Source organism: Oncorhynchus kisutch, linkage group LG8, assembly GCF_002021735.2.
Source record: "Oncorhynchus kisutch isolate 150728-3 linkage group LG8, Okis_V2, whole genome shotgun sequence".
Lineage (NCBI taxonomy): Eukaryota > Metazoa > Chordata > Actinopteri > Salmoniformes > Salmonidae > Oncorhynchus > Oncorhynchus kisutch.
The window spans coordinates 19902291-19929919 of NC_034181.2; the positions used below are offsets into that span (position 1 = coordinate 19902291).

Below are 27629 nucleotides of genomic sequence, written 5' to 3' on the forward strand. Positions count from 1 at the left end.
TGCTGCCACCCCTGTGCTTCACGGTTGGAATGGTGTTCTTTGGCTTGCAAGCCTCCCCTTTCTCCTCCAAACATAACGATGGTCATTATGGCCGAACAGTTCTAACAGTCTCCAGCCGTATGATGGCTGCGTGGTCCCATGGAGATGATACTTGCTTACTATTGTTTGTACAGATTAACGTGGTACCTTCAGGCATTTGGAAATTGCTCCCAAGGATGAACCAGACTTGTGGAGGTCAACATTTTTTTTTCTGAGGTCTTCGCTGATTTATTTTGATTTTCCCAAGATGTCAAGCAAAGAGGCACTGAGATTGAAGGTAGGCCTTGAAATACATCCAAAGGTACACCTCCAATTGACTCAAATTATGTCAATTAGCCTATCAGAAGCTTCTAAAGCCATGACATAATTTTCTGGAATTTTCGAAGCTGTTTAAATGCACAGTCAACTTAGTGTATGTAAACTTCTGACCCACTGGAATTGTGATACATTGAATTATAAGTGAAATAATCTATCTGTTAACAAATCTTAGACAAACTACTTGTGTCATGCACAAAGTAGATGTCCTAACCGACTTGCCAAAACTATAGTTTGTTAGCAAGAAATGTGTGGAGTGGTTGAAAGACGAGTTTTAATGACTCCAACTAAGTGTATGTAAACTTCCGACTTCAACTGTGTCTGCTGAAGGAAATGTTAGGAGTTTCTTGGAATGGATGGGATTGATTTATGTGACAGTAATGTGACTGCATATTCATATTTTCTCCTCCATTAGAGCAAAAGTAGCACTTGACCTGCTCTTACGCTCTTAGGGAGCGATTTGAAGGGGGGGGGGGAGGGAGATGAAAATTGGTATTCCATTAGTCTTTTCGTTTTTAGCTATTTTGAAACAATGCTGTATTCAAGGCTCAATAATGTTATTCAGTGACAAGATTACTTTTTGAGCTCATAAAATGTTTACATTTCTTACTAATGTAACCATTTCAGAAGATGTAACTTTCAAAACACGTAAAAAATGTATGAATAGTCTGGGTCAGTCAACAACTGAAGTTACATTCAAAGTGTTATATAAGATAAATTAGTTAAATGATTTGAACAAATGCACAAACTTTTTTGGTCATGAATTATAGAGGTACCACTCTCTCCTAAACCCACTAATGACCAAGTTAGAGCAGTGTGCTGAACACCTTGAATGATTTACACGGAACTGTTGACTCACGTTTTCAATCAATTATTCAGTTCAACAAAAGTTCCATTCCATCTTCCTAACCTATTTCCACACTCTAGTTGTTATATACACATTTCCGAGGCTTTCCAAGCATTGTATTCCTTGTGAAATGTAAATCCTAATTTCTGTATGTTTAGAGAGATCTTTGAGAATATGGATAGAATGAGAGAGCGAGAGAGGACAGGGAAACAGAGGGAGAGCGAAGTAGAGACAGACAGAGATTGGCTAGCTCATGACAGTTGTGTTTTCTCTTCCTATGTAGCTGGTGAATGAATGAGTGCAGCGTCAGGCCTTTCCTCAGCCAAGGGGGGGGGGGCACCTAGACGTCAGCCCAGTGTGACTCGGCAGCACATGTTGACGTCGATGTGGGCTCCTGAGCGGAGGTTGCACTGATTTATTTATTCAATCTCCTCTGCTCTTCCCCTATTAGTTTGTTGGTTGGAGCTGCAGCATTCAGACACTGGGTTTTATCCTCATCCTGTCAGTTTGGTGCTTTGGCCCCTCCCCTCCTCTACACAGGAGCTCTGAATGCCAGCCTCCCTCCCTCTCTCCACTGATAACAGCTTACAGGCATTGTGCTGCCCGCTGGAACTCAGTGCCAAGGTCACATTATTTTAAAGAACAAGCGACACAAAATGCCAAAAGGTGAAAAGGCAGTCTGGAACAAAATAATCCTGTACTTGGCATTAATGGGATAATTCAAATGGAAGAGCAAGGGTTACTCAGATTAAAATATACTCTTACATAAACCCAGAGATTTAGAGAAAGTTATGTTACTGAGAAATATATATATTCTCAATCACTATTATTTTACAGTGAAAAAAAAAATCCAAGTAATTTTAAAGTGATAATCAAAATATCTATGTTAACATCAGCATACCAACCTGCATCCCACTGCTGGCTTGTCTCTGAAGCTAAACCGGGTCGGTCCTGATCTGCCCCTGGATGGGAGACCAGATGCTGTGGTTAGGGGTGTTGGAGGTCCAGTGGGTGGCACTCTTTCCTCTGGTCTAAAGAAATCCCAATGCACCAGGGCAGTGAAGGGGACTTTGCCCTGCAGAGTGTGCATTCTTTTGGATGAGATGTTAAATGCATGTCCTGACTCTCTGTGCTCATAACAAATCCTATGACATTTATTGTAAGAGTAGGAGTGTTAACCCTGGTGTCATGGGTAAATTCCCAACCTTGCCCCATTCCATCATGGCCACCTAATCATCCCCCTCATTCCTAATTGGAGTATATCACTCCTTACTTCTCCACCTGATAGCTGATATGTGGTGAGCGTTCTGGCACAAAAATGGTCGCCATGCGTGACACACATTGGTGTTTGTCACGGCTTCCGCCGAAGTCGGGTCCTCTCCTTGTTCGGGTGGCTTTCGGCGTCGCCGGTCTTCTAGCCATCCACTTTTCATTTTCCGTTTGTTTTGTCTTGTTTTTCCACACACCTGGTTTCAATTCCCTCATTTACTTGTTGTGTATTTAACCCTCTGTTCCCTCAAAGGCTTTGTATGGGATTGTTTATTGTAGTGCTTGTGCATGTTCCCCGTGAGCGCACAACGGGTTATTTTTGTGCCTATTTATCTTGTTGTTCTGGATGCCGTTGGTTTTGCAAGGAGCCTGACTTCTCTGCCGCCAATTACGCACCCCGCTACCCCTTACTATGTAAAGCGTTTTGAGTAACTAAGTTGGTAGAAAAGCTCTATATAAATCCAATCAATTATTATTAAAGTAATGTGATTGTAGGGTAGGACTTATTATGCAGAATAAATCTCTGAAAAGACATTATGTTTGACTTTGAATGACTAGTTTGGCAAATTGTAGGGCCTGCCAGTCCTGAAAAGAATACGCAATTTCTGAAAAGAATCCGTAGGTCAAAAGATATTGAGATTTGTAAACTGCATGCCATACATATACAGTATGTGTGTTTTCCATTATAAACCAGACCCGTCCTAAAACTGAGTGTGTGAACAAGCATTATAACTCCACCTGGAAATCACCCTCCATTCACCATTTATGGCAACAATAACAAGGGTATAATTTGGAACTATTGGAATTAGGCCACAACAGTTTCTAAAAGAAAGAGCCACGGCAAATTGTATCATTTTGATAAAAAATAAATATATCCCCCCATTTGCAAAAAATACATACTTGCCTGCTTGCAAAAGAATACTTCAACTAGAAGTATTCTAGAAAAAAGTGCATACGCATGGTCTAATGTTTTCGTGAAGGTAAGGACATTCTCATGCCAAGTTCAGTTTAAATGCCAACTTTTGTGGGAAAACTGGCACATATTTTGGGGTATATTTTGTCTGTACAGTACGCACGGTTTATAAATGGACCCCCTGGAGAACTCCTGAGGTCACCATGATCATGAGAAAAGGACACTAATGCAGGGTGTGAACTATTTGGCCAACCACCCCACTTCAATCCAGATCACTTCAACTTTGAACAGCTTAGACTGAACTTTTGTTTGGTATGGTTCAAAGTTTGCTTTATAGGTATCTCAAGTTAAGTTAAGTAACCTATCAGCGTGACATTGATTTATGCTCCGATGGATGAGCTGGGCCTTTTCTTTTGACGTTACTACTTGAAGATCTTATGTGTATATCCTGTTTTTCCTGCACCCTCAACTTATCCTTCAGCTCTGAAACACATCCGCTGGCAAGTGCCTATCCCTACACTACCACACTATTCACACTTCACCAAACTATCTGTACTTTATTGTACTATTCATACGGCAAGTTATGAAAATACATGTGCAAAAGAGTAAAATAACAGTTCAATGGTAACAAAAATGTCCAGTGATGACAACCAGGCAAATCAATGTGAATTGAATAATGTGAATCTTAAAATGTGTAAAAGTAGAAAGTATTGAGGAGTTTACTGAGATAGCTTTTTGCATTTGTCCTCTAACACGTTCCTCACTCCTCCTCACCTTGCTTATTGTTTATTTTATTCATCTGCAGTACCTGTTACTCCAGGGCAGGCTACACAAATAAATCATCTGGAGGATCTGTCTCCATCCAATGGGCTCATGATTTATTTACACATAATCCTGGATAGAAAGAGAAAAAGGAGCGATGTATGGGCCACCCTAAGGCAGAAAAGTTTTGCTAGATTGTTCACCTGCTATTTCCTGTAGGACAACACGTACCCAAAGGCTTTTCCAATACCAGTGTTATGTGGGCTTATTTGTTTTATTTAAGGCTAGTGATTTGGAGATGCCAATAAGGGAAAAATAACTGAATATTTCCAAACTTTTGTATAAAGAAGACATTACATACATAAGATATGTTTTTTAATGTTAGGATTCGTCTTGTATTATTTAAGTATGTGGTGATATTCTCTTTTAGCCTTTTACACTTGTGGGAATTGGCCAATATGGATAGGGCTAAATTGAAATGTTTCTTACAGAGGAAATATTAAAAGCATATACATAACCATGGTAGCAATTGAAAGGGAACAGTTTGTAGACAATGGGAAACTAGTGAGACCAAAGTTGAGTACACAACAGTTCACCTGACACGACTGAATCCAAACATTACTCTTGATTTTATGTGCGTTTTACATTTATTGTACTTTTTGCTGCATTTGTTGATAACGAATCAGAAGGTACTCTGAATACATTTAGTAACATGACTATTCCTGGAAAATGTGGGGTAGGTGCAACATATGAGAGGACTAACTGGTGTCTCCAAGTGGCCACCCACCTCTCCAAAGTGTGCATAGATCCTAAGCAATTTCAATACACTTTTATGACTCAAAGAAGAGTCTTCAACTATAAGGCACTAGAGCAAGCACACATAGTTGTTTCATTTGGAACACAACCTTGCATCCCCGCCATCACACAGTTACTGTTGTTGTTTACGCAATCTAACAAACAATCCATTATAAATCTGGGTCAGGTGGGTGTGATTTGAAATCTTGTTCTATTGCCAACATGAATAGCGAAGTTATAAATACAATCTTACAGTGTTAGGCTTTCGCAAGGCAATTCAAGGAAACAGATCCTAATTTTGGCACGCGTAGAAAGGACTCATGAGTGCATTCAGGTGCGTGCATTCTTTTCTTTTAAAATAAACAAAAATAGACTCATTCTGTTCAGAACAACCCTGGGATTGACGTCATGTCATCTTGTAACTGAACATCAAAAGTTGTGATCATATATGTTGACCCTGTATATCCCATGAGTTTTATGATTTTGAGATATGAAATACACATGCTATTATCTGAGGATAGCACCATAGTAAACAAAGAGAGAGAAGCATATTTCAACCCTGCAGGCGCGACACAAAACGCAGAAATAAAAATATAATTCATGCCTTAACTTTGACGAGCTTCTTATGTTGGCACTCCAATATGTCCCAAATACATCACAAATGGTCATTTTGTTCGATTAATTCCGTCGATATATATATATCCAAAATGTCCATGTATTTGGCGCATTTGATCCAGAAAAACACTGTTTCCAACTTGCGCAACGTGACTACAAAATATCTCAAAAGTTACCTGCAAACTTTGCCAAAACATTTCAAACTACTTTTGTAATACAACTTTAGGTATTTTGTAATGTAAATAATCAATAAAATTGAAGACGGGATGATCTCAAATCAAATCAAATCAAATGTATTTATATAGCCCTTCGTACATCAGCTGATATCTCAAAGTGCTGTACAGAAACCCAGCCTAAAACCCCAAACAGCAAGCAATGCAGGTGTAGAAGCACGGTGGCTAGGAAAAACTCCCTAGAAAGGCCAAAACCTAGGAAGAAACCTAGAGAGGAACCAGGCTATGTGGGGTGGCCAGTCCTCTTCTGGCTGTGCCGGGTGGAGATTATAACAGAACATGGCCAAGATGTTCAAATGTTCATAAATGGCCAGCATGTTCGAATAATAATAAGGCAGAACAGTTGAAACTGGAGCAGCAGCACGGTCAGGTGGACTGGGGACAGCAAGGAGTCATCATGTCAGGTAGTCCTGGGGCATGGTCCTAGGGCTCAGGTCCTCCAAGAGAGAGAAAGAAATAGGACAGGAGAAGTACTCCAGATATAACAAACTGACCCTAGCCCCCCGACACATAAACTACTGCAGCATAAATACTGGAGGCTGAGACAGGAGGGGTCAGGATCTGTGTTCAATACAGGAGGAAAACAAACTGTAGCTAGCTTTCTGGTCACGCGCCTCTAACAGTACACTTCAAGTTACCCTCGTTCAAGATGGCCGTTCATCTTCATTACACAAAGGAAAAACCTCAACAATTTCTAAAGACTGTTGACATCCAGTGGAAGCGATAGGAACTGCAAGAATGTCCCTTAGAAATCTCGATTCCCAATGAAAATCCATTGAAAAGAGAGTGACCCCAAAAAATAAATCTGAATAGTTTGTCCTCAGGGTTTCACCTGCTAAATAAGTTCTGTTATACTCACAGACATGATCCAAACAGTTTTAGAAACTTCAGAGTGTTTTCAATCCAGATCTACTAATAATATGCATATCTTATCTTCTAGGGATGAGTAGCAGGCAGTTGAATTTGGGCAAGCATTTCATCCGGACGTGAAAATACTGCCCCCTGCCATCAAGAAGTTAATTATTCCATGTCCATGAACATTCGACCACCGATCAGAGATGGCTGCTTTCTCTATGATTCGCTTGGCCTTCACTTGAACTCTGTTGAACTCTGCATCCAGGAAATGAGTGGATGGAGGTGTGTATGCTGGGCGAAGAACATTTAGAAATCTCTTCCAATACACGTTGCCTGTGAGCATCAGAGATGAACCAGTTGCATACACAGCTCGAGCAAGAAATTCATCAGCATTTCTCTGACTACGTTGACTCAAAAAAAACTTCTGATTTCAAGAGAACCATGAGCTGTTGCTATCAATACGGTATTTGATTAATAATTTTCTCCTCAAATAGAAGTAAAGGGACTTTTGTCAGAGGTTGCTTGTTGTGAGCGCTGAGGGAACTTTATGCTCTTGGCCAGATAATTCTGCGACTTTGTTGCATTCTTCACATATGATTTGGCACAGTATTTGCAAATGTACACAGATTTTCCTTCTACATTAGCTGCAGTGAAACGTCTCCACACATCAGATAGTACCTGTGGCATTTTCCTGTAAAAAAAAATAGTTTTGTAAAAGAACAACATACAATTTAATGTACAGATAAATAGTTAAGCAGTTAAGATTAAACAACTTCTTTGTAAGATAAATGTTTTAAAATGAAACATGTATGGAAACAGGTGAATTAACACTCCTCAGTTAGCAGGCTCACGTAAGCTAAAACCCACATGTAGCAAAAACTAACAGAAATTGTTAACAAGTTAGAAATAGTTTAAACACACTTTGCTGTAGGCTACTATTTACTAGTTAACAACAAAAATCATGTATGTCATATAAAATATATTCACCCCACCCAGTATTGTAATCAAAACTTTCCAGAAAGCAGTAGTCCTTGGCTCAGACAGTGTAATAGTGTGGGCTCAAAAGCATCTCATTAGTGTGCAAGATCTTGAGAATCAGCTGTACATGTGGTGGAAGAATGCACTGTGCATGCAGAGGGTTGCAATTCCATTGAATTGGGGATAGTTTCACCAAAATATGCCACATGACCCAGAATTGCCTTATGTGTATCCCACAAAAAAAAGCTTTTTTTTAAATTAATTTAAGCAAAATTCCCCAAATTCCCGGGCTTAACTTCCCATTTACCGGAAAGTTTCCGACCCTTTGCAACCCTATGTTAGTCTGAATTTAAAATGGATTAAATTGAGATGTTCTGTCACCGGCCTATATGCACAATACCCCATAATGTCAAAGTGTTATCTTCATTTTAAAAGTATTCAACCCTTTTATGGCAAGCTTAAAGGAGTAAAAATGTGCTTAACAAGTCACATCATACCTTGCATAGACTCACTCTGTGTGCAGTAATAGTGTTTAACATGATTTTGAATGACTACCTCATCAATACATAAAATGATCTGTAAGGTCCCTCAGTGAAACAGTGCATTTAAAACACAGATTCAACCTCAAAGACCAGGGAGGTTTTCCAATGACTCGCAAAGAAGGGCACCTGTCGGTAGATGGGGTAAAAATAAAAAAAGCAGACATTGAATATCCCTTTGAGCATGAATAAATGATTAAGTACACTTTGGATGGTGTACCAATACACCCAGTCAATACAATGACGCAGGCATCCTTCCTAACTCAGTTGCTGGAGAGGAAGGATGATGCCAATGGTGACTTTAAATCAGTTACAAAGTGTAATGGCTGTGATAGGAGAACTGGATCAACAACATTGTAGTTACTCCACAATACTAATCTAAAGGAGGAAGCCTGTACAGAATAAAAAATATTCGAAAACATGCATCCTGTTTGCAATAAGACACTAAAGGAAAACTGCACAAAATGTGGCAAAGAAATGTACTTTATGTCCTGAATATAAAGCTTTATGTTTGGGGCAAATCCAATACAGCACATCACTGAGTATCACTCTTCATATGTTCAAGCATGCTGGTGGCTGCATCATGTTATGGGTATGCTTGTCATCGACAAGGACTAGGGAGTTTTTGTAGGATAAAAATAAATGGAATAGAGCTAAGCTCAGGCAAAATCCTAGAGGATAGTCTGCCTTCCAACAGACACTGGGAGATGAATTAACCTTTCAGCAGGACAATAACCTAAAAAAGAAGGCTAAATATACACTGGAGTTACTTACCAAGATAACATAGATTGTTCCTGTGTGACTTAGTTACAGTTTTGACTTAAATCAGCTTGAAAATCTATGGCAAGACTTGAAAATTGCTGTCTAGCAATGATCAACAAGCTTGAAAAAAAATAAAAATAATAATGTGCAAATATTGTACAATCCAGGTGTGCAAAGCTCCTAGACTAACCCAGAAAGACTCACAGCTGTAGATGCTGCCAAAGGTGATTCTAAAATGTATTGACTCGGGGTGTTTCATTCTTTATAAATTTGCTCAAATGTACAAAAACATGTTTTCACTTTGTCATTATGGGCTATTGTGTGTAGATGGGTGAAAAAAATTGACTACATTTGGAATTTAGGCTGTAGCACAACAAAATGTGGAATAAGTCAAGGGTTATGAATACGTTTCATCAAGAATCAATGGATATGTATCACTAATTTAGAAGTAAAAAATATATATAGCTTCAGATTGCCCCTTTTAAGTAACCAGGTATTATAATCAGTTAATTTTTCTAGATTTGTTTTAATGCTTAAAGTGTTGCCATAGTTTATACCTGCTTGACTTCTCTGCTCATCTGCCATGCCTAATGAAGGCTCCACAACATTGATGAGATGAATGTGAGTGCTCCCAAATTTGCAATGTGAGTTCTCTAATGGAAGCAGGTCTGATCAACTATCTATCTTTGTATTACATTATAATTTATTTGCTCCATTATGTCCCTTCATTGCACTTGATCCATTCAAGCCTATTATATTCTGTGCTATTTTAAAGTTCCTAATTTAAAAATGCCCAACCCAGTGTTACATTTCATGTAGTTCTTTTTCTCTCCTTTCTCCCACCAGATGAAGTCTACAGAAGTGGACCAAGGGCTTTTCACAGACACCTACTGCAAAGTGTGCAGCGCTCAGCTCATCTCCGAGTCCCAGAGGATCGCCCACTACGAGGTACGGAATACTTGAGCTTAATTCAGAAACGCTATATGTCAATTCAGAAATGTAGGTAAATTAACTTGTATTGTTTAAATAAATTACACTAAATATAAACACAATATGTGAAGTGTTGGTCCCATGTTTCATGAGCTGAAATAAAAGATCCCAGAAATTTTCCAGACGCACAAAAAGTTAATTTCTCTCTAATTTTGTGCACAAATTTGTTTATATCCCTGTTAGTGAGTGTTTCTCCTTTGCCAAGATAATCCATCCATGTGCAGTATATATCAAGAAATTGATTCAACAGTATAATCATTACACAGGTGAACCTTGTGCTGGGGGCAATAAAAGGCCATGCTAAAATGTGAAGTTTTGAGAGAGCGTGCAATTGGCATGCTGACTGCAGGAATGTCCACCAGAGCTGTTGCCAGAGAATTTAATGTTATTTTTTATACCTTAAGCTACCTCCAATGTCATTTTAGAGAATTTGGATTTAAGTCCAACCAGCCTCACAACCGCAGATCACATGTAACCAGCCCATGACATCCACATCCAGCTGCTTCACCTGCGGGATGGTCTGAGACCAGTCACCCAGACAGCTAATGAAACTGTGGGTTTCTGCGCAAACTGTTTAGAAACCGTCTCAGGGAAGCTCATCTGCGTGCGTGTCGTCCTCACCAGGGCCTTGACCTGACTGCAGTTCGGCATCGTAACCGACTTCAGTCTTCATATGCTCACCTTTGATGGCCTCTGGCACACTGTATAAGTGTGCTCTTCATTGATGAATCCCGGTTTCAACTGTACCAGGCAGATGGCAGACAGCGTGGTGGTTATGGTATGGGCATGCTTAAGCTACAGAATGAACACAATAGCATTTTATCAATGGAAATTTGAATGCACAGTTACCATGACGAGATCCTGAGATCCATTGTCTTGCCATTTATCCGCCACAATTACCTCATGTTTCAGCATGGGCGGGAACTATTTAACAAAATGCTATATATCTGCCTCACTTTCAGAATAAGTAAAATGTAACCAATAACTAGCCTACATTTGTTTTATAAAGAACTGTACAGATCTGTGTGTATGTACTGTGTGTGTATACAGTGGGGCAAAAAAGTATTTAGTCAGCCACCAATTGTGCAAGTTCTCCCGCTTAAAAAGATGAGAGAGGCCTGTCATTTTCATCATAGGTACACTTCAACTATGACCGACAAAATGGAGAAAGAAAATCCAGAAAATCACATTGTAGGATTTTTTATGAATTTATTTGCAAATTATGGTGGAAATGATGGTGGAAAATAAGTATTTGGTCACCTACAAACAAGCAAGATTTCTGGCTCTCACAGACCTTCTTCTTTAAGAGACTCCTCTGTCCTCCACTCGTTACCTGTATTAATGGCACCTGTTTGAACTTGTTATCAGTATAAAAGACACCTGTCCACAACCTCAAACAGTCACACTCCAAAATCCACTATGGCCAAGACCAAAGAGCTGTCAAAGGACACCAGAAACAAAATTGTAGACCTGCACCAGGCTGGGAACCTGAAGGTAAGGTAAGGTAAGCAGCTTGGTTTGAAGAAATCAACTGTGGGAGCAATTATTAGGAAATGGAAGACATACAAGACCACTGATAATCTCCCTCTATCTGGGGCTCCACGCAAGATCTCACCCCGTGGGGTCAAAATGATCACAAGAACGGTGAGCAAAAATCCCAGAACCATACGGGGGGGACCTAGTGAATGACCTGCAGAGAGCTGGGACCAAAGTAACAAAGCCTACCATCAGTAACACACTACGCTGCCAGGGACTTAAATCCTGCAGTGCCAGACGTGTCCCCCTGCTTAAGCCAGTACATGTCCAGGCCCGTCTGAAGTTTTCTAGAGAGCATTTGGATGATCCAGAAGAAGATTGGGAGAATGTCATATGGTCAGATGGAACCAAAATAGAACTTTTTGGTAAAAACTCAACTCGTCGTGTTTGGAGGACAAAGAATGCTGAGTTGCATCCAAAGAACACCATACCTACTGTGAAGCAGAGGGTGGAAACATCATGCTTTGGGGCTGTTTTTCTGCAAAGGGACCAGGACGACTGATCTGTGTAAAGGAAAGAATGAATGGGGCCATGTATCGTGAGATTTTGAGTGAAAACCTCCTTCCATCAGCAAGGGCATTGAAGATGAAACGTGGCTGGGTCTTTCAGCATGACAATGATCCCAAACACACTGCCCGGGCAACGAAGGAGTGGCTTCGTAAGAAGCATTTCAAGGTCCCGGAGTGGCCTAGCCAGTCTCCAGATCTCAACCCCATAGAAAATCTTTGGAGGGAGTTGAAAGTCCATGTTGCCCAGCAACAGCCCCAAAAATCACTGCTCTAGAGGAGATCTGCATGGAGGAATGGGCCAAAATACCAGCAACAGTGTGTGAAAACCTTGTGAAGACTTACAGAAAACATTTGACCTCTGTCATTGCCAACAAAGGGTATATAACAAAGTATTGAGATAAACTTTTGTTATTGACCAAATACTTATTTTCCACCATAATTTGCAAATAAATTCATTAAAAATCCTACAATGTGATTAACAGGATTTTTTTTCTCTCATTTTGTCAGTCATAGTTGAAGTGTACCTATGATGAAAATTACAGGCCTCTCTCATATTTTTAAGTGGGAGAACTTGCACAATTGGTGGCTGACTAAATACTTTTTTGCCCCACTGTATATATATATATGTATCTATACAATTATTTTTTGATTCAATACAGTAATATGAGATCTTTATGAAAAACATTTACACTTTAGTAATTTAGCAGATGCTCTTATCCAGAGTGACTTAAATATATTAAATGTAAATATATTCATCTTAAGATAGCTAGGTGAATAATCACATATCACATTCAAATATGCAGGATATGAACATTCAATTTCACATCTAATATCTATAAATAAACAAACAGAGAACACCCCTAAGCATTCATATCGGATTAAAAAGCACTTCAAAATTAGTTGATTTTATAGAATTTTGGAAATACTCTTCACTTACAGTACACTACAGTAGGTCTGCTCGTCCCCCGCCAGTCTGAACTGACACGACACATCATAATAAACATCAGTCGTACAGTAGATCACCTGCTGGGTGTCAACAAACTATGGCGATTCAACATGCATTATTGTCTGGAAATGAACAGAAAATTATGGCCGACGTTCTGTGGTGAGAGGCGATAGGATGACTCGTGACGCACCTGCTGTGCACGGCCGACTTTCATGTTAGTCTGTCAAGTCATTTAGGGATGAGAGAGACAGCTTACCAGACGATTCAACCATTAATAACCAAGGCTTAGGTCATACTGTTTGTTCTGTATCAGTCAGAGCCGCTCAGCAGCAGCAATCCCAAAGAGCAGAAAGCTGCAGTTTTAAAATGTCAGGCACATGACTCACCTGGTTTTACACAAATATTCTTAATTATTTAGTTAAAGTGCTGACGAACAGCAAACACTGTCTGGCCCCATTGCTTTCCAGGACCACCACCTGGTTTGTCAGAGATATTGCAGAAGAGGTTCTCTATCGAAGTGTTTCCCCATTGCTTTAGTTTGGCCAGTTCTCGCCAGAGTACAGCTGCCTTGCATTTTCTTCTGCTTGACTACCAACACCTCATTGAATGTTTAGAAAATATGAACACAGACTCTTTCAAATTACAATGTATGCCAGCACCTGTTTCATTCCACTCCAAGCGCAGTGGCTGCCTTTTGGGAGGTAACTTGGCTCGTCTTTATTACAGATGTTGTCTTTCACTCACTGCAACAGTCAGATGGCCAGAACAGAGCGTCTGACTGCACTGCAGGGCCCATGGTGCATTTGTATGGACATCAGGAATAATAGGAGCTGAAGGGACTCATTTGAGTCTTTGTTCATGCAGTTTAAGTATTAATCAGAGTGCTTGCCTTGCTCACACCTGACCGGTCACGGAGGTTGCTCATCACTCACTCACTCAACTTGTGGTCTTGGCCATCTTCTCCAACGTGCCCCAGCTCTGCTGAAGTTGTTGGAGTTCAGTTTCGTTTGGTTGCTACGGTAGCAACTATACTGCTGAACGTTTTGAACGATGTTAAACTTGATACTGTTATTTCTGATAGCACTGAAATATCATGTACTGTATATACTTTGATCAAATTTTAGATTATTATAATTATTTAGTTGTATCCCTCATTCTCTGAATAGTCTGTGTTAATATGAGACAAACTGTGTGCAATGATGTTCCATTGGGTTTAAATGAGGATGATGATATGTTCAGAATATGTGTTTAGTCCAGGGGTGTCAAACTTATTTTGAACCCGCGGGCCTCATTCAGGCTTCAAGGTCTGAAGGTTATATTTCCTTTCCGTCAAAATGTGCTAAAAATAGTCCTCTATACATCGCTTTTGGAATTTTTGATGCTCCCTGATTGTCCAGTTTTTGTTACAATGATTCGTAGCAAGCTACACATTTTATGTTTAGTTTTTAGTCATTTTAAAGGTCCAATGCAGCCGTTTTGATCTCAATAATGTCATTTCTGGATAACCAGCTATTGTTTATATTTTTCTCTGCATTGTAGGGAGGGCTCCAAATTAAGCATTTCACTGTTAGTCTATTTGCGAAGCGTGTGACAAATAAAATATTTGATTTGATTTACAGTGCATTCGGAAAGTATTCAGACCCCTTGACTTTTTCCAAATTGTGTTAGATTACTGCCTTATTATAAAATTGAAAAAAATGTATTAAAAATAACAAATGAAATACCTTATTTACATAAGTATTCAGACCCTTTGCTATGAGACTCGAAATTGAGCTCCGGTGCATCCTGTTTCCATTGATCATCCTTGATGTTTCTAGAACTTGATTGGAGTCCACCTGGGGTAAATTCAACTGATTGGACATGATTTGGAAAGGCACACACCTGTCTATATAAGGTCCCACAGTTGACCGTGCATGTAAGAGCAAAAACCAAGCCATGAGGTCAAAGGAATTGTACGTAGAGCTCAGAGACAGGATTGTGTCAAGGCACAGATCTGGAGAAGGGTACGAAACATTTCTGCAGCATTGAAGGTCCCCAAGAACACAGTGGCCTCCATCATTCTTAAATGGAAGACGTTTGGAACCACCGAGAATCTACCTAGAGCTGGCCGCCCGGCCAAACTGAGCAATTGGGAGAGAAGGGCCTTGGTCAGGGAGGTGATCGAGAACTCGATGGTCATCCTGACAGAGCTCCAGAGTTCCTCTGTGGAGATGGAAGAACCTTCCAGAAGGACAACCATCTCTGCAGCACTCCACCAATCGGGCCTTTATGGTACAGTGGCCACACGGAAGCCGCTCCTCAGTAAAAGGCACATGACAGCCCGCTTGGAGTTTGCCAAAAGGCAACAAGAGATTCTCAGGCTTGAATGCCAAGAGTCACGTCTGGAGGAAACCTGGCACCATCCCAATGGTGAAGCATGGTGGTGGTGGCAGCATCATACTGTGGGGATGTTTTTCGGAGGAAGGGACTGGGAGACTAGCCAGGATCGAGGGAAAGACGAAGGGAGCAAAGTACAGAGAGATCCTTGATGAAAACCTGCTACAGAGCGCTTAGGACCTCAGACTGTGGGTGAAGCTTCACCTTCCAACAGGACAACGACCCTAAGCATACAGACAAGACAACACAGGAGTGTCTTTGGGACAAGTCTTTGAATGTTCTTCAGTGGTCCAGCCAGATCTCGGACTTGAACCCAATCGAACATCTCTGGAGAGACCTGAAAATAGCTGTGTAGCGACGCTCCACATTCAATCTGACAGAGCCTGAGAGGATCTGCAGAGAAGAATTGGAGAAACTTTCCAAATACAGGTGTGCCAAGCTTGTAGCCTCATATCCAAGAAGACAGCTGTAATCGCTGCCAAAGCTTCTTCAACAGAGTACTGAGTAAAGGGTCTGAATGCTTATGTGAATGTGATGTTTCATATTATTTTTAATCCATTTTAGAATAAGGCTGTAACGTAACAAAATGTGAAAAAAAGTTAAGGGGACTAAGTACTGTATCTACAAGCAACCGGGAGTGAGTGAGCGGGTCAGTTATATACAACAGCAACCAATCTGTGGATAAAACTATGCTGCGCCTTGCCCTTAGAGGAAACGACAAATAACAACTTGGAGATGCAAATGAAAGCAACGAACAGCTAAATGTCCAGGAAAACATAGCTAAAATGCGCTCAATGCTCACCACAACAAAAGGAAAGTATTCTATTGTGTCAGATATGCATATACAAGGTGGGCATAGGTAGGCCTTGAAATACATCCACAGGTACACCTCCAATTGACTCAAATTATGTCAATTAGCCTATCAGAAGCTTCTAAAGCCATTACATAATTTTCTGGAATTTTCCAAGCTGTTTAAAGGCACAGTCAACTTAGTGTATGTAAACTTCTGACCCACTACTTCTTCTTCTTCTTCTTCTCCCGGTGGGCCCACTCTCCCCAATTAGAGCCACACCAGACAATATACTTTCATTGAAGTACTTAAGTGGCAGGCTTTCTTAAATGTATGTATAATGACATAATCCACTTTTCTTTAGTACATTAGGAGAGTTGGAGCTTAAAAGCCCTAAAAAGGCAATAGTGCCTCAAGTACAAAGATGTGGTTTGTTTAATTATTTATTTACTTTTTTCGTGTTTTTATATTTTTTACATCTGCCTAGACCACATCCCCACCTAATATTGTTTTGTGTTCCACAGGCCCATGTTGACTGCAATACTTCCCACATTTGTGTCAAGTTGGCTGGATGTCCTTTGGGTGGTGGACCATTCTTGATACACACAGGAAACTGTTGAGTGTGAAAAACCCAGCAGCATTGCAGTTCTTGACACATACCCGTGCACCTGGCACCTACTACAGTACCATACCCCATTCAAAGGCATGTACATGTTTTGTCTTGCCCATTCACCCTCTGAATGGCACACATGCACAATCCATGTCTCAATTGTCTCATGGCTTAAAAATCCTTCTTCAACCTACCTGTCTCTTCCCCTTCATCTACACTGATTTGAACTAGTGACATCGATACGGAATCATAGCTTTCACCTAGTCAGTCTGTCATGGAATGAGCATATGTTCTTAATGTTTGAATTCTCAGTGTATATGTAATGTATACAATACCATTTTATTTATACTATGATCCTCCCGTTGTGTGGAATGCCCACTGCACCCATATATCATATCTGCTAAAAGGTTTTATTTGGTTCTTTAATGATAACCTTGTCTGTTCTGTCTAACTTTGATTCTATATAAGTAAAGACCAACAAAATCCAATTATCACATGGAATGTGCATGGGCTCCATGATAATAAAAAAATAATTATGGTTCTTGAACACTTAGAGTTGTCAGCAAATGTGGTTTTCATGCAAGAGTTACATAAAAAAAAAAGGAAAAGTAACATTTTACCAAAGCAGCAGCTGCTCTTGCTGGGGTCCAGCATTTAAAAAAAAAAATTATACAATTTTAAAAACGTTACAATATATTCACAGATTTCACAACACACTGTGTGCCCTCGGGCCCCTACTCCACCACTACACATATCTACAGTACTAAATCTGTGTGTGTGCGCACAAGTGTCTGTGTGTGTGTTGCTTCACAATCTCCGCTGTTCCATAAGTAAAAAAATAATAATCTAATGTTAATTCTTGCGTCAGTTACTTGATGTGGTATAGAGTTCCATGTACTGTGTGTATTTTTTTACCAACATTTTTACCAGCATGTCATATGTGCAACCAGGGGGGGGGGAATCCTAGACCACCTTTACTCCACACACAGAGATGCATACAAAGCTCTCCCCCACCCTCCATTTGGCAAATCTGACCACAATTATATCCTCCTGATTCCTGCTTAAAAGCAAAAACTAAAGAAGGATGTACCAGTGACTCGCTCAAATACGGAACTAGTCAGATGACGCGGATGCTACACTACAGGGTTGTTTTGCTAGCACAGACTGGAATATGTTCCGGGATTCATCCAATGGCATTGAGGAATACACCACCTCAGTCATTGACTTCATCAATAAGTGCATTGACGACATTGTCCCCACAGTGACTGTACATACATATCCCAACCAGAAGCCATGGATTCCAGGCAACATCCGCATCGAGCTAAAGGCTAGAGCTGCCGCTTTCAAGGAGCGGGAGACTAATCCGCACGCAATAAGAAATCCCACCCTGCCCTTAGACAAACCATCAAACAAGCGAAGCGTCAATACAGGATTAAGATTGAATCCTACTACACGGGGCTCTGTCGCTCGTCGGATGTGGAAGGGCTTGAACTTGGGCTTGGACTACAAAGGGAAACCCAGATGCAAGCTGCCCTATGACGAGCTAAATGCCTTTTATTCTCGCGTCGAGGCAAGCAACACTGAAGCATGCATGAGAGCACCAGCTGTTCTGCATGCCTGTGTGATAACGCTCTCGGTAGCAGATGTGAAGATAAGCTCTTAACAGGTCAACATTCACAAGCTGCTGGGCCAGACGGATTACCAGCACGTGTACTCAAAGCATGCGCAGACCAACTGTCAAGTGTCTTCATTGACAACCTCTCACTGACCAAGTCTGTAATACCTACACGTTTCAAGCAGACCACCATAGTCCCTGTGCCCAAGGAAGCGAAGATATCCTGCCTAAATGATTACTGCACAGTGGCACTCAGATCGGTAGCCATGAAGTGCTTTGAAAGGCTGGTCATGGCTCACATCCTCCCGGACACCCTAGACCCACTCCAATTTGCATACCACCCCAACAGATCTGCAGATGACGCAATCTCAATCGCACTCCACACCGCCCTTTCTCACCTGGACAAAAGGAACACCTATGTGAGAATGCTCATCACTAAGCTAAGGACTCTGGGACTAAACACTTCCCCCTGAAATTGGATCCTGGACTTCCTGACGGGCTGCTCCCAGGTGGTAAGAGTAGGCAGCAATACGTCTGCCACGCTGATCCTTAATGCTGCTGGGGCTCCTCAGGGGTGTGTACTTAGTCCCCTCCTGTATTTCCTGTTCACCAATGACTGCGTAGCCAAACACGACTCCAACACCATCATTAAGTTTGCTGACGACACAACAGTGGTAGGCCTGATCACCTACAACGATGATACGGCCTACAGTGAGGAGGTCAGAGAAATGGCTGTGTGGTGCCAGGACAACAACCTCTCCCTCAATGTGAGCAAGACAAAGTAGCTGATCATGGACTACAGGAAAAGGCGGACCGAACAGGCCCCCATTAACATTGAGGGGGCTGTAGTTGAGCTGGTTGAGAGTCCACATCACCAATGAACTATCATGGTCCAAACACACCAAGACAGTCGTGAAGAGGGCACAACAAAACCTTTTCCCCCCCAGGAGATTGAAAAGATTTGTCATGGGCTGATCCTCAAAAGGTTCTACAGCTGCACCATGGAGAGCATCCTGACCCGTTGCATCTCCGCCTGGTATGGCAACTGCTCAGCAGCTGACCATAAGGCGCTACAGAGGGTGGTGCGATCGGCCCAGTACATCACTGGGGCCAAACTTCCTGCCATCCAGGACCTGCATAATAGGCGGTGTCAGAGGAAAGCCCATAAAATTGTCAGACTCCAGTCACCCAAGTTCTAGACTGTTTTCTCTGCAACCGCACGGCAAGCTGTACCGGAGTCTAGGACCAAAAGGCTCCACAACAGCTTCTACCCCCAAGCCAATAGACTGCTGAACAATTCATAACAATCGCCAATGGACAATTTACATTGACCCCCCCCCCCTCCTCTTGTACACTGCTGCTACTCACTGTTTGTTTGTTACTTATGCATAGTCACTTCGCCCCCACCTACATGTACAGATTACCTCGACTAGTCTGTACCCCGGCACACAGACTCGGTACTGGTGTCCCCTGTATACAGCCTCATTATTGTGTTAATTTTTATTATTACATTTTATTTTAGCCTACTTGGTAAATATTTTCTTCTTCTTGAACTGCACTGTTGGTGAAGGGATTGTAAGTAAGCATTTCACAGAAAAGTCTATCTATACTTGTTGTATTCGGCGCATGTGGCAAATAAAGTTTGATTTGACTCCAGTCATGGCTCTTTGTAGTGCTGTGTGCCTCCCCATAGTCTGTGCTGGACTTGGGGACTGTGAAGAGATGTGTTGTTGGGTATGCATGGGTGTCCGAGCTGTGTGCCAGTAGTTTAGACCGATAGCATTCAACATGTCAATACCTCTCATAAATAAAAGTAGTGATGAAGTCAATCTCTTCTCCACTTTCAGCCGGGAGAGATTGACATGCATATGATTAACATTAGCTCTCTGTGTACTTCCAAGGGCCAACCGTGCTGCCCTGTTCTGAGCCAATTGCAATTTTCCTAAGTCCTTTTTTGTGGCACCTGACCCCACGACTGTACAGTAGTCAAGGTGCGACAAAACTATGGTCTGCCAGACCTGCCTTGTTGACTGTGTAAGAAGGCAGAGCATCGCTTTATTATAGACAGACTTCTCCCCATCTTAGCTACTACTGCATAAATATATTTTGACCATGACAGTTTACAGATTATGTTTGAGAGGCTTCCATTAAAGAACACGCTCTGTGTTCTGTTAGACAAATAACTCTTTATCTACATTAGAGCAGGGGGTGTAAAGCCATAACACACAAGTTTTTCCTCCAGCAGAGGACTCTGATCGATAATGTCAAAGCTGCACTGAAGTCTAACAAGACAGCCTGTTTTATCATCAATTTCTCTCAGCTAATCATCAGTCATTTGTGTAAGTGCTTGTTGAGTGTCCTTCCCTATAAGCATGCTGAAATTCTGTTGTCAATTTGTTAACTGTGAAATCGCATTGTATCTGGTCAAACACATTTTTTTCCAGAAGTTTACTAAGGGCCAGCAGCATGTCAGCAGCATACCACCCTGCATCCCACTACTGGCTTGCTTCTGAAGCTAAGCAGGGTTGGTCCTGGTCGGTCCCTGGATGGGAGACAAGATGCTGCTGGAAGTGGTGTTGGAGGGCCAGTAGGAGGCACCCTTTCCTCTGGTCTAAAACCCCCCCAAATATCCCAATACCCCAGGGCAGTGATTGGGGACATTGCCCTGTGTAGGGTGCTGTCTTTTGGATGGGACGTTAAATGCATGTCCTGACTCTCTGTGGTCACTAAAGATCCCATGGCACTTATCGTAAGTGTAGGGGCGTTAACCCCGGTGTCCTGGCTAAATTCCCAATCTGGTCTTCATACTGTACCTGTCATGGCCACCTAATCATCCCCAGTTTACATTTTGGCTGATTCATCCCCCCCCTCCTCTCCCCTGTAACTATTACCCAGGTCGTTGCTGTAAATGAGAACGTGTTCTCAGTCAACTTACCCGGTAACCGGCTGATTGGTTTGCTATTTGCGCCAGTAAAGGGGGCTTTACTGTTCTTGGGTAGTGGAATGACTTTAGCTTCCCTCCAGGCCTGAGGGCACATGCTCTCCAGTAGGCTTAAATTTAAGATGTGGCAAATAGGAGTGACTATATCGTCTGCTATTATCCTCAGTAATTTTCCATCCAGATTGTCAGACCCCGGTGGCTTGTCATTGTTGATAGACAACAATAAAGTTTTTCACCTCTTCCACACTGACTTTACATAATTCAAAGTACAATTCTTGTCTTTCATAGTTTGGTCTGATATACTTAGATGTGTAGTGTCAGCGTTTGTTGCTGGCATGTCATCCTTAAGTTTGCTTATCTTGCCAATGGAAAAGGTCATTAAAGTAGTTGGCAATATCAGTGGTTCAATGAATGAAGAAGCCGAGTTGGCTTTTTTCCCCAAAATTTCATTTAAGGTGCCCCAAAGCTTTTTACTGTCATCCTTTATAGAATTTGCCTTTGTTTCATAGTATAGTTTCTTTTTATTTAGTTTAGTCACATGATTTCTTAATTTGCCAATCAGTTGGGCTGCCAGACTAAGTTGCCATACCTTTTGCCTCATCCCTCTCAACCATACAATTTTTAAATTCCTCATCAATCCAAGGAGATTTAACAGTTTTTACAATAATTTTCTTAATGGGTGCGTGCTTATTAGTAACTGGAATAAGTAGTTTCGTAAATGTGTCATGTGCAGCGTCTGGTTGCTCTTCATTACACACCACAGACCAATAAATAATCTTTACATCATCAACATAGGAATCACTACAAAACTTATTGTATGAGCTGTTATACACTATATTAGGCCAAGCCTTTGGGTATTTGGTTTTCCTAGATATGGCTATTATGTTGTGATCACTACATCCTATGGATTTGGATACTGCTTTAAAGTAAATATCTGCAGTTAGTAAAGATGTGATCAATACATGTTGATGATTTCATTCCTGTGCTGTTTATAACTACCCTGGTAGGTTGACTGATAACCTGATCCAGGTTGCAGGCACTGGTTACAGTTTGAAGGTTTTTCTTGAGTGGGCAGCTTGATGATAGCCATAAATATTTAAATCACCCAGAAAATGTACTTCTCTGTTGATATCACATACATTATCAAGCATTTCACACATATTATCCAGATTCTGACTGTTAGCACTTGGTGGTCTATAGCGGCTTCCCACAAGAATGGGCTTTAGGTGAGGCAGATGAACCTGTAGCCATATTACTTCAACATCATTTAACATTAGATAGTCTCTAAGCTTTACAGGAATGTGGTTCTGAATATAGACTGCAACATTGCCTCTGTTGGCATTTCAGTCTTTTCGGGAAGATGTTACAAGCATGTATTGCTACCACTGTATCATCAAAGGTATTATCTAAGTGAGTTTCAGAGAGTCAGAATATGAATATCATCTGTTACAAGCAATTTATTCACTTCATGGACCTTGTTTCTTAGGCTACAAATGTTAATATGGGCTATTTTTAGTACTTGTCTGGATTGCTTGATTATTTGTAATGCTTTACTGGGAAGCTTATCAGAGGTAGACTTACTCATGTTATTTACATTGGAGCTGATAGTGCAGGGTGAGCTGCATAAAGTGATCTTCCTACTAGTGGACATCACCTCAGTGCTAAGGGTGAAACTCTGGTTTATAGGCTCATAATTACTGCTTACAATAGCTGTAGGATAAACAGATGTATTTGGTGAAATTAGGGCTAAATACATTAAATTACTTACATTGTGTTTTCCAATGCCCTTAAAATCATGTACATTTGATGCAGCATTATGCCGACTCATTGTCACAATGGTAGAGATTAAAACTGAGCTGGTCTTGGATCATTTACCAGTCATTGTTTAAACGCAGCCTTGAAATGCGTGGAGTCCAGGAACCAAGATGATTTGGATGGACTCCGTCATTCCTGTAGAGTATCTTCTGTCTGCTGAATCTTTCACACCCCGTGGCCCAACGATGGTACTGGACCTGAAATTATTGGCAGTTTTTTGTATTTTTTTAATGCTAAAATCAGTTCTTTAAAATCCATTTTCAAATGTTCCGAGCTAGCCTTCCTGATGTGGATAGGGGGGTGCTCCCTCTGCTGTTTCCTAAAGTCCACGATCATCTACTTTGTTTTGTTGACGTTGAGTGAGAGGTTATTTTCCTGACACCACACTCTCAGAGCCCTCACCTCCTCCCCGTAGGCTGTCTCGTCGTTGTTGGTAATCAAGCCTACTACTGTTGTGTCGCCTGCAAACTTGATGATTGAGTTGGAGGCGACAAGATAAAAATCTGTCATTCTGCCCCTGAACAAGGCAGTTAACCCACTGTTCCCCAGTAGGCCGTCATTGTGAGTAAGATTTTTTTCTTAACTGACTTTCCTAGTTAAATAAAGGAAAAATAAAATAAAAAACATATATTTTTGTTAACCGTAATCTCTTAGTTATATTCCAACATTCCCGCCAAAATCCATTATTTTTAAATCTTGGTTCCAATAGTTTATTTTTTTTTCTAAGAGATTGTCAGTTGGATAGGCTCTCTGCAAGGTTTTGTATAGCTTACCTATCATATGAATATACTTTTCTCACTCAAATAGGATTCCTTCAAGATTGCTCTGTCGAAAATGTCCAATTTCAATTTTGTGATACAAATCCTTTAAGTTGGTATGTATTTGAAAATAACTACATTGGTCAATCCAAAATATAGATTACCAAGTCATTTACGGTTTGTGTTTTTCTTAACTGACTTGCCTAGTTAAATAAATATATATATTTTTCTAAACAGCATTCTTACATAGATATTCCTCTTGTCCAGATGGGATAGGGCATTGTGATGGCGATTGCATCATCTGTGGACCTATTGGGGCGGTAAGAAAATTGAAGTGTGTGTAGCGTGTCAGGTAAGGTGGAGGTGATATGACCCTTGACTAGTCTCTCAAAGCATTTCATGATGACAGAAGTGAGTGCTATGGGGCCCTTGACTTGAATCCATCCAATAGGTGAAATACAGATAGATAACTTAAAAAAAAACTGGGCCCTAGGGTTGAGTGAGGATGAGGATTGCACTGTGGTGCAGTCTATTGTGGTAGTAATGTGAACTGACCATGGGTAATAACAGAACCAGTGTGACATCTCTGATAGCCCAAAGTACTTGTACTGCACTGTGTAAAATATTAATTTTGTTATTGTCTGCTGTGTGGCGACTGCACCCTTGGCCTGTTGCCTCCTGCAGATGGGGTGTATCTGTGCTCTGCCTCATCCTCTAATGCAATGTGACTTGTTTGGGGCATAGTGACGATAGTAGTAGGCAGGGGAAGGCAAGAAGAATCCCCAATGAGGACAACAGGCGAGCATCACATACTGTGAAATCTTCTTCCAGACAGTCCCAGAGTTTGTCCTGTATTAGTTTGGAGAGAGAGAGAGACGCTCCTGTGTCCTGAGTTGTCCTCTTAGTCAATATGCTGTTTATGCTTCATTTGAACCTTCCATCTACATTTTATCCAGGGCAATTAGGGTTAAGTGCCTTGCTCAAGGGCACATCGGCAGATTTTTCACTGACTCTGGGATTTGAACCAGTGACCTTTCGATTACTGGCCCAACGCTTTTAAGCGCTAGGCTACCTGTCGACCATATATACAGTATCTAGACATTTTCTCCTTTTAAATCAATTTTGTACTTAAGACTTCCTGAGTTTCCCCACATTTCTTTTAACAAGGTTTCCTCGTAATGCACACTCAGAATTTTAATTGTTAAGTGGATAGATGTATCCAATTCACAGTAAGAAACCTAGTTGACGTCATGCAGGGCTCTTGACTTGAATCCTGTACTAACGTTGAGGTTGATCACAGTTTAAAATGCAAAATCAAGCGGGCCTTTAGGCCATGCCTTTTCCAGTTGAGATTGAAGATGTAATTATTTCAGCATTGCAGAGCTGTTAATCCCCACTTCAAACGCATCAAAGTAACAGCTCTGATGTAGAGGGGATGAGAAAGGTCTGGTCCTACAGTTCAAATAATTGTTCCCCTCTTTGTGCCACATTTAAGGATGTGTCCCAAATGGTATCGTATTCCTTTTTGGTATCCAGCCTAATTTATGCCTTGATCCCCACCCAAAATGCAATGGGTTTCGCATGTGTTAATAGGACTCAGGAGGACTCCCGCAACCGCTTTCAGACTCATTGAGCAATTATTACAAGGAGGGGGAGAAGCAGCGCAATCTGATGAATAAAGTATTTTGCAAACAGTTTTTAATAAAGACTGCACTTATTAACAATGACCAACACAGTTCCAGACAAAAAATGATAAAAAAGTTATGAGTAAAAAATACTCTAGCCTACCATTAATAGGTCTAAATCCAACCCAACTCCAGTTCAATTTTTTTAGTCACATGCGCAGAATACAACAGTTAAAGTGAAATACTTACTTACGAGCCCCTAATCAACAATGCAGTAAAAATATATATATATATATGAGTAAGAATAAGAAATAAAAGGAACAAGCAGTAAAATAACAATAGCGAGACCGTACACAGGGGGGTACTGGTACAGAGTCAATGTGCGGGGGCACCGGTTAGTTGAGGTAATATGTACATGTAGGTAGAGTTATTAAAGTGACTAAGCATAGATGATAACAGAGAGTAGCAGCGGTGTAAAGGGGGGAATAGTCTGGGTAGCCATTTGATTAGATGTTCAGATGTCTTATGGCTTGGGGGTAGAAGCTGTTTAGAAGCCTCTTGGACCCAGACTTGGCTCTCTGGTACAGCTTGCCGCTGCGGTAGCAGAGAGAACAGTCACTAGGGTGGCTGGAGTCTATGACAATTTTTAGGGACCGCCTGGTGTTGAGGGCCTGGATGGCAGGAAGCTTGGCCCCAGTGATGTACTGGGCTGTACGCACTACCCTCTGTAGTGCCTTGTGGTCGGAGGCCTAGCAGTTGCCTCACCAGGCAGTGATGCAACCAGTCAGGATGCTCTCGATGGTGCAGCTGTAGAACCTTTTGAGGATCTGAGGACCCATGCCAAATCTTTTCAGTCTCCTGAGGGGGAATAGGTTTTGCTGTGCCCTCTTTATGACTGTCTTGGTGTGCTTTGACCATGTTAGTTTGTTGGTGATGTGGACATCAAGGAACTTGAAGCTCTCAACCTGCTCTACTACAGCCCAGTCGATGAGAATGGGGGCTTGCTTAGTCATCTTTTTCCTGTAGTCCACAATCACCTCCTTTGTCTTGATCACATTGAGGGAGAAGTTGTTGTCCTGGCACCACACGGCCAGGTCTGTGACCTCCTCCCTATAGGCTGTCTCATCGTTGTCTGTGATCAGGCCTACCACTGTTGTGTCATCGGCAAACTTAATGATGGTGTTGGAGTATTGCTTGGCCGTGCTGTCATGAGTGAACAGGGAGTACAGGAGGGGACTGAGCACACACCCCTGAGGGGCCCCTGTTTTGAGGATCAGCGTGGCAGATGTATTGTTACCTTCCTTTACCACCTGGGGGCGACCCGACAGGAAGTCCAGGATCCAGTTGCAGAGGGAGGTGTTTAGCCTTAGCTTATTGATGAGCTTTGAGGGCACTATGGTGTTGAATGCTGAGCTAGAGTCAATGAACAGCATTCTCACAAAAGTGTTCCTTTTGTCCAGGTAGGAAAGGGCAGTGTGGAGCGCAATAGAGATTGCATCATCACTGGATCTGTTGGGGCGGTATGCAATTTGGAGTGGGTCTAGGGTTTCTTGGATAATGGTGTTGATGTGAGCCATGACCAGCCTTTCAAAGAACATCATGGCTACAGACGTGAGTGCTACAGGTCAGTAGTCATTTAGACAGGTTACCTTAGTGTTCTTGCCACAGGGATTATGGTGGTCTGCTTGAAACATGTTGCTATTACAGACTCGGACAGGGAGAGGTTGACAATGTTAGTGAAGACACTTGCCAGATGGTCAGCGCATGCTTGCCATAGAAATAGTTTAGCTCGTCTGGTAGGCTCGTGTCACTGGGCAGCTCTCAGCTCTTGTGCTTCCCTTTGTAGTCTTTAATGGTTTGCCAGCCCTGCCACATCCGACGAGCGTCGGAGCCGGTGTAGTACGATTCGATCTTAGTCTGTATTGACGCTTTGCCAGTTCAGTGGTTTGTTGGAGGGCATAGCGGGATTTCTTATAAGCTTCCGGGTTAGAGTCCGCTCCTTGAAAGCGGAAGCTCTAGCCTTTAGCTCAGTATGGATGTTGCCTGTAATCTTTGGCTTCTGGTTTTGGTATGTACGTACGGTCACTATGGGGATGACATCATCGATGCACTTATTGTTGAAGCCCATGACTGATGTGGTGTACTCTTCAATGCCATCGGAGGAATCCCGTAACATATTCTACAGTCCAGTAGCTT

At 41.5% G+C, this 27629-nt stretch overlaps 1 protein-coding gene across 1 annotated transcript in view; it reads left to right on the forward strand.

Annotated features, from left to right (window-relative positions):
• The window catches only part of LOC109895144 (zinc finger matrin-type protein 4-like), a 173644-nt gene that overhangs the window by 18601 nt on the left and 127414 nt on the right, over positions 1 to 27629 (forward strand). The window contains exon 2 of the mRNA XM_020488802.2: positions 9769 to 9870. Within this exon, the coding sequence (XP_020344391.1) occupies positions 9769 to 9870 (102 nt within the window). The remainder of the gene's footprint in view (positions 1 to 9768; positions 9871 to 27629) is intronic.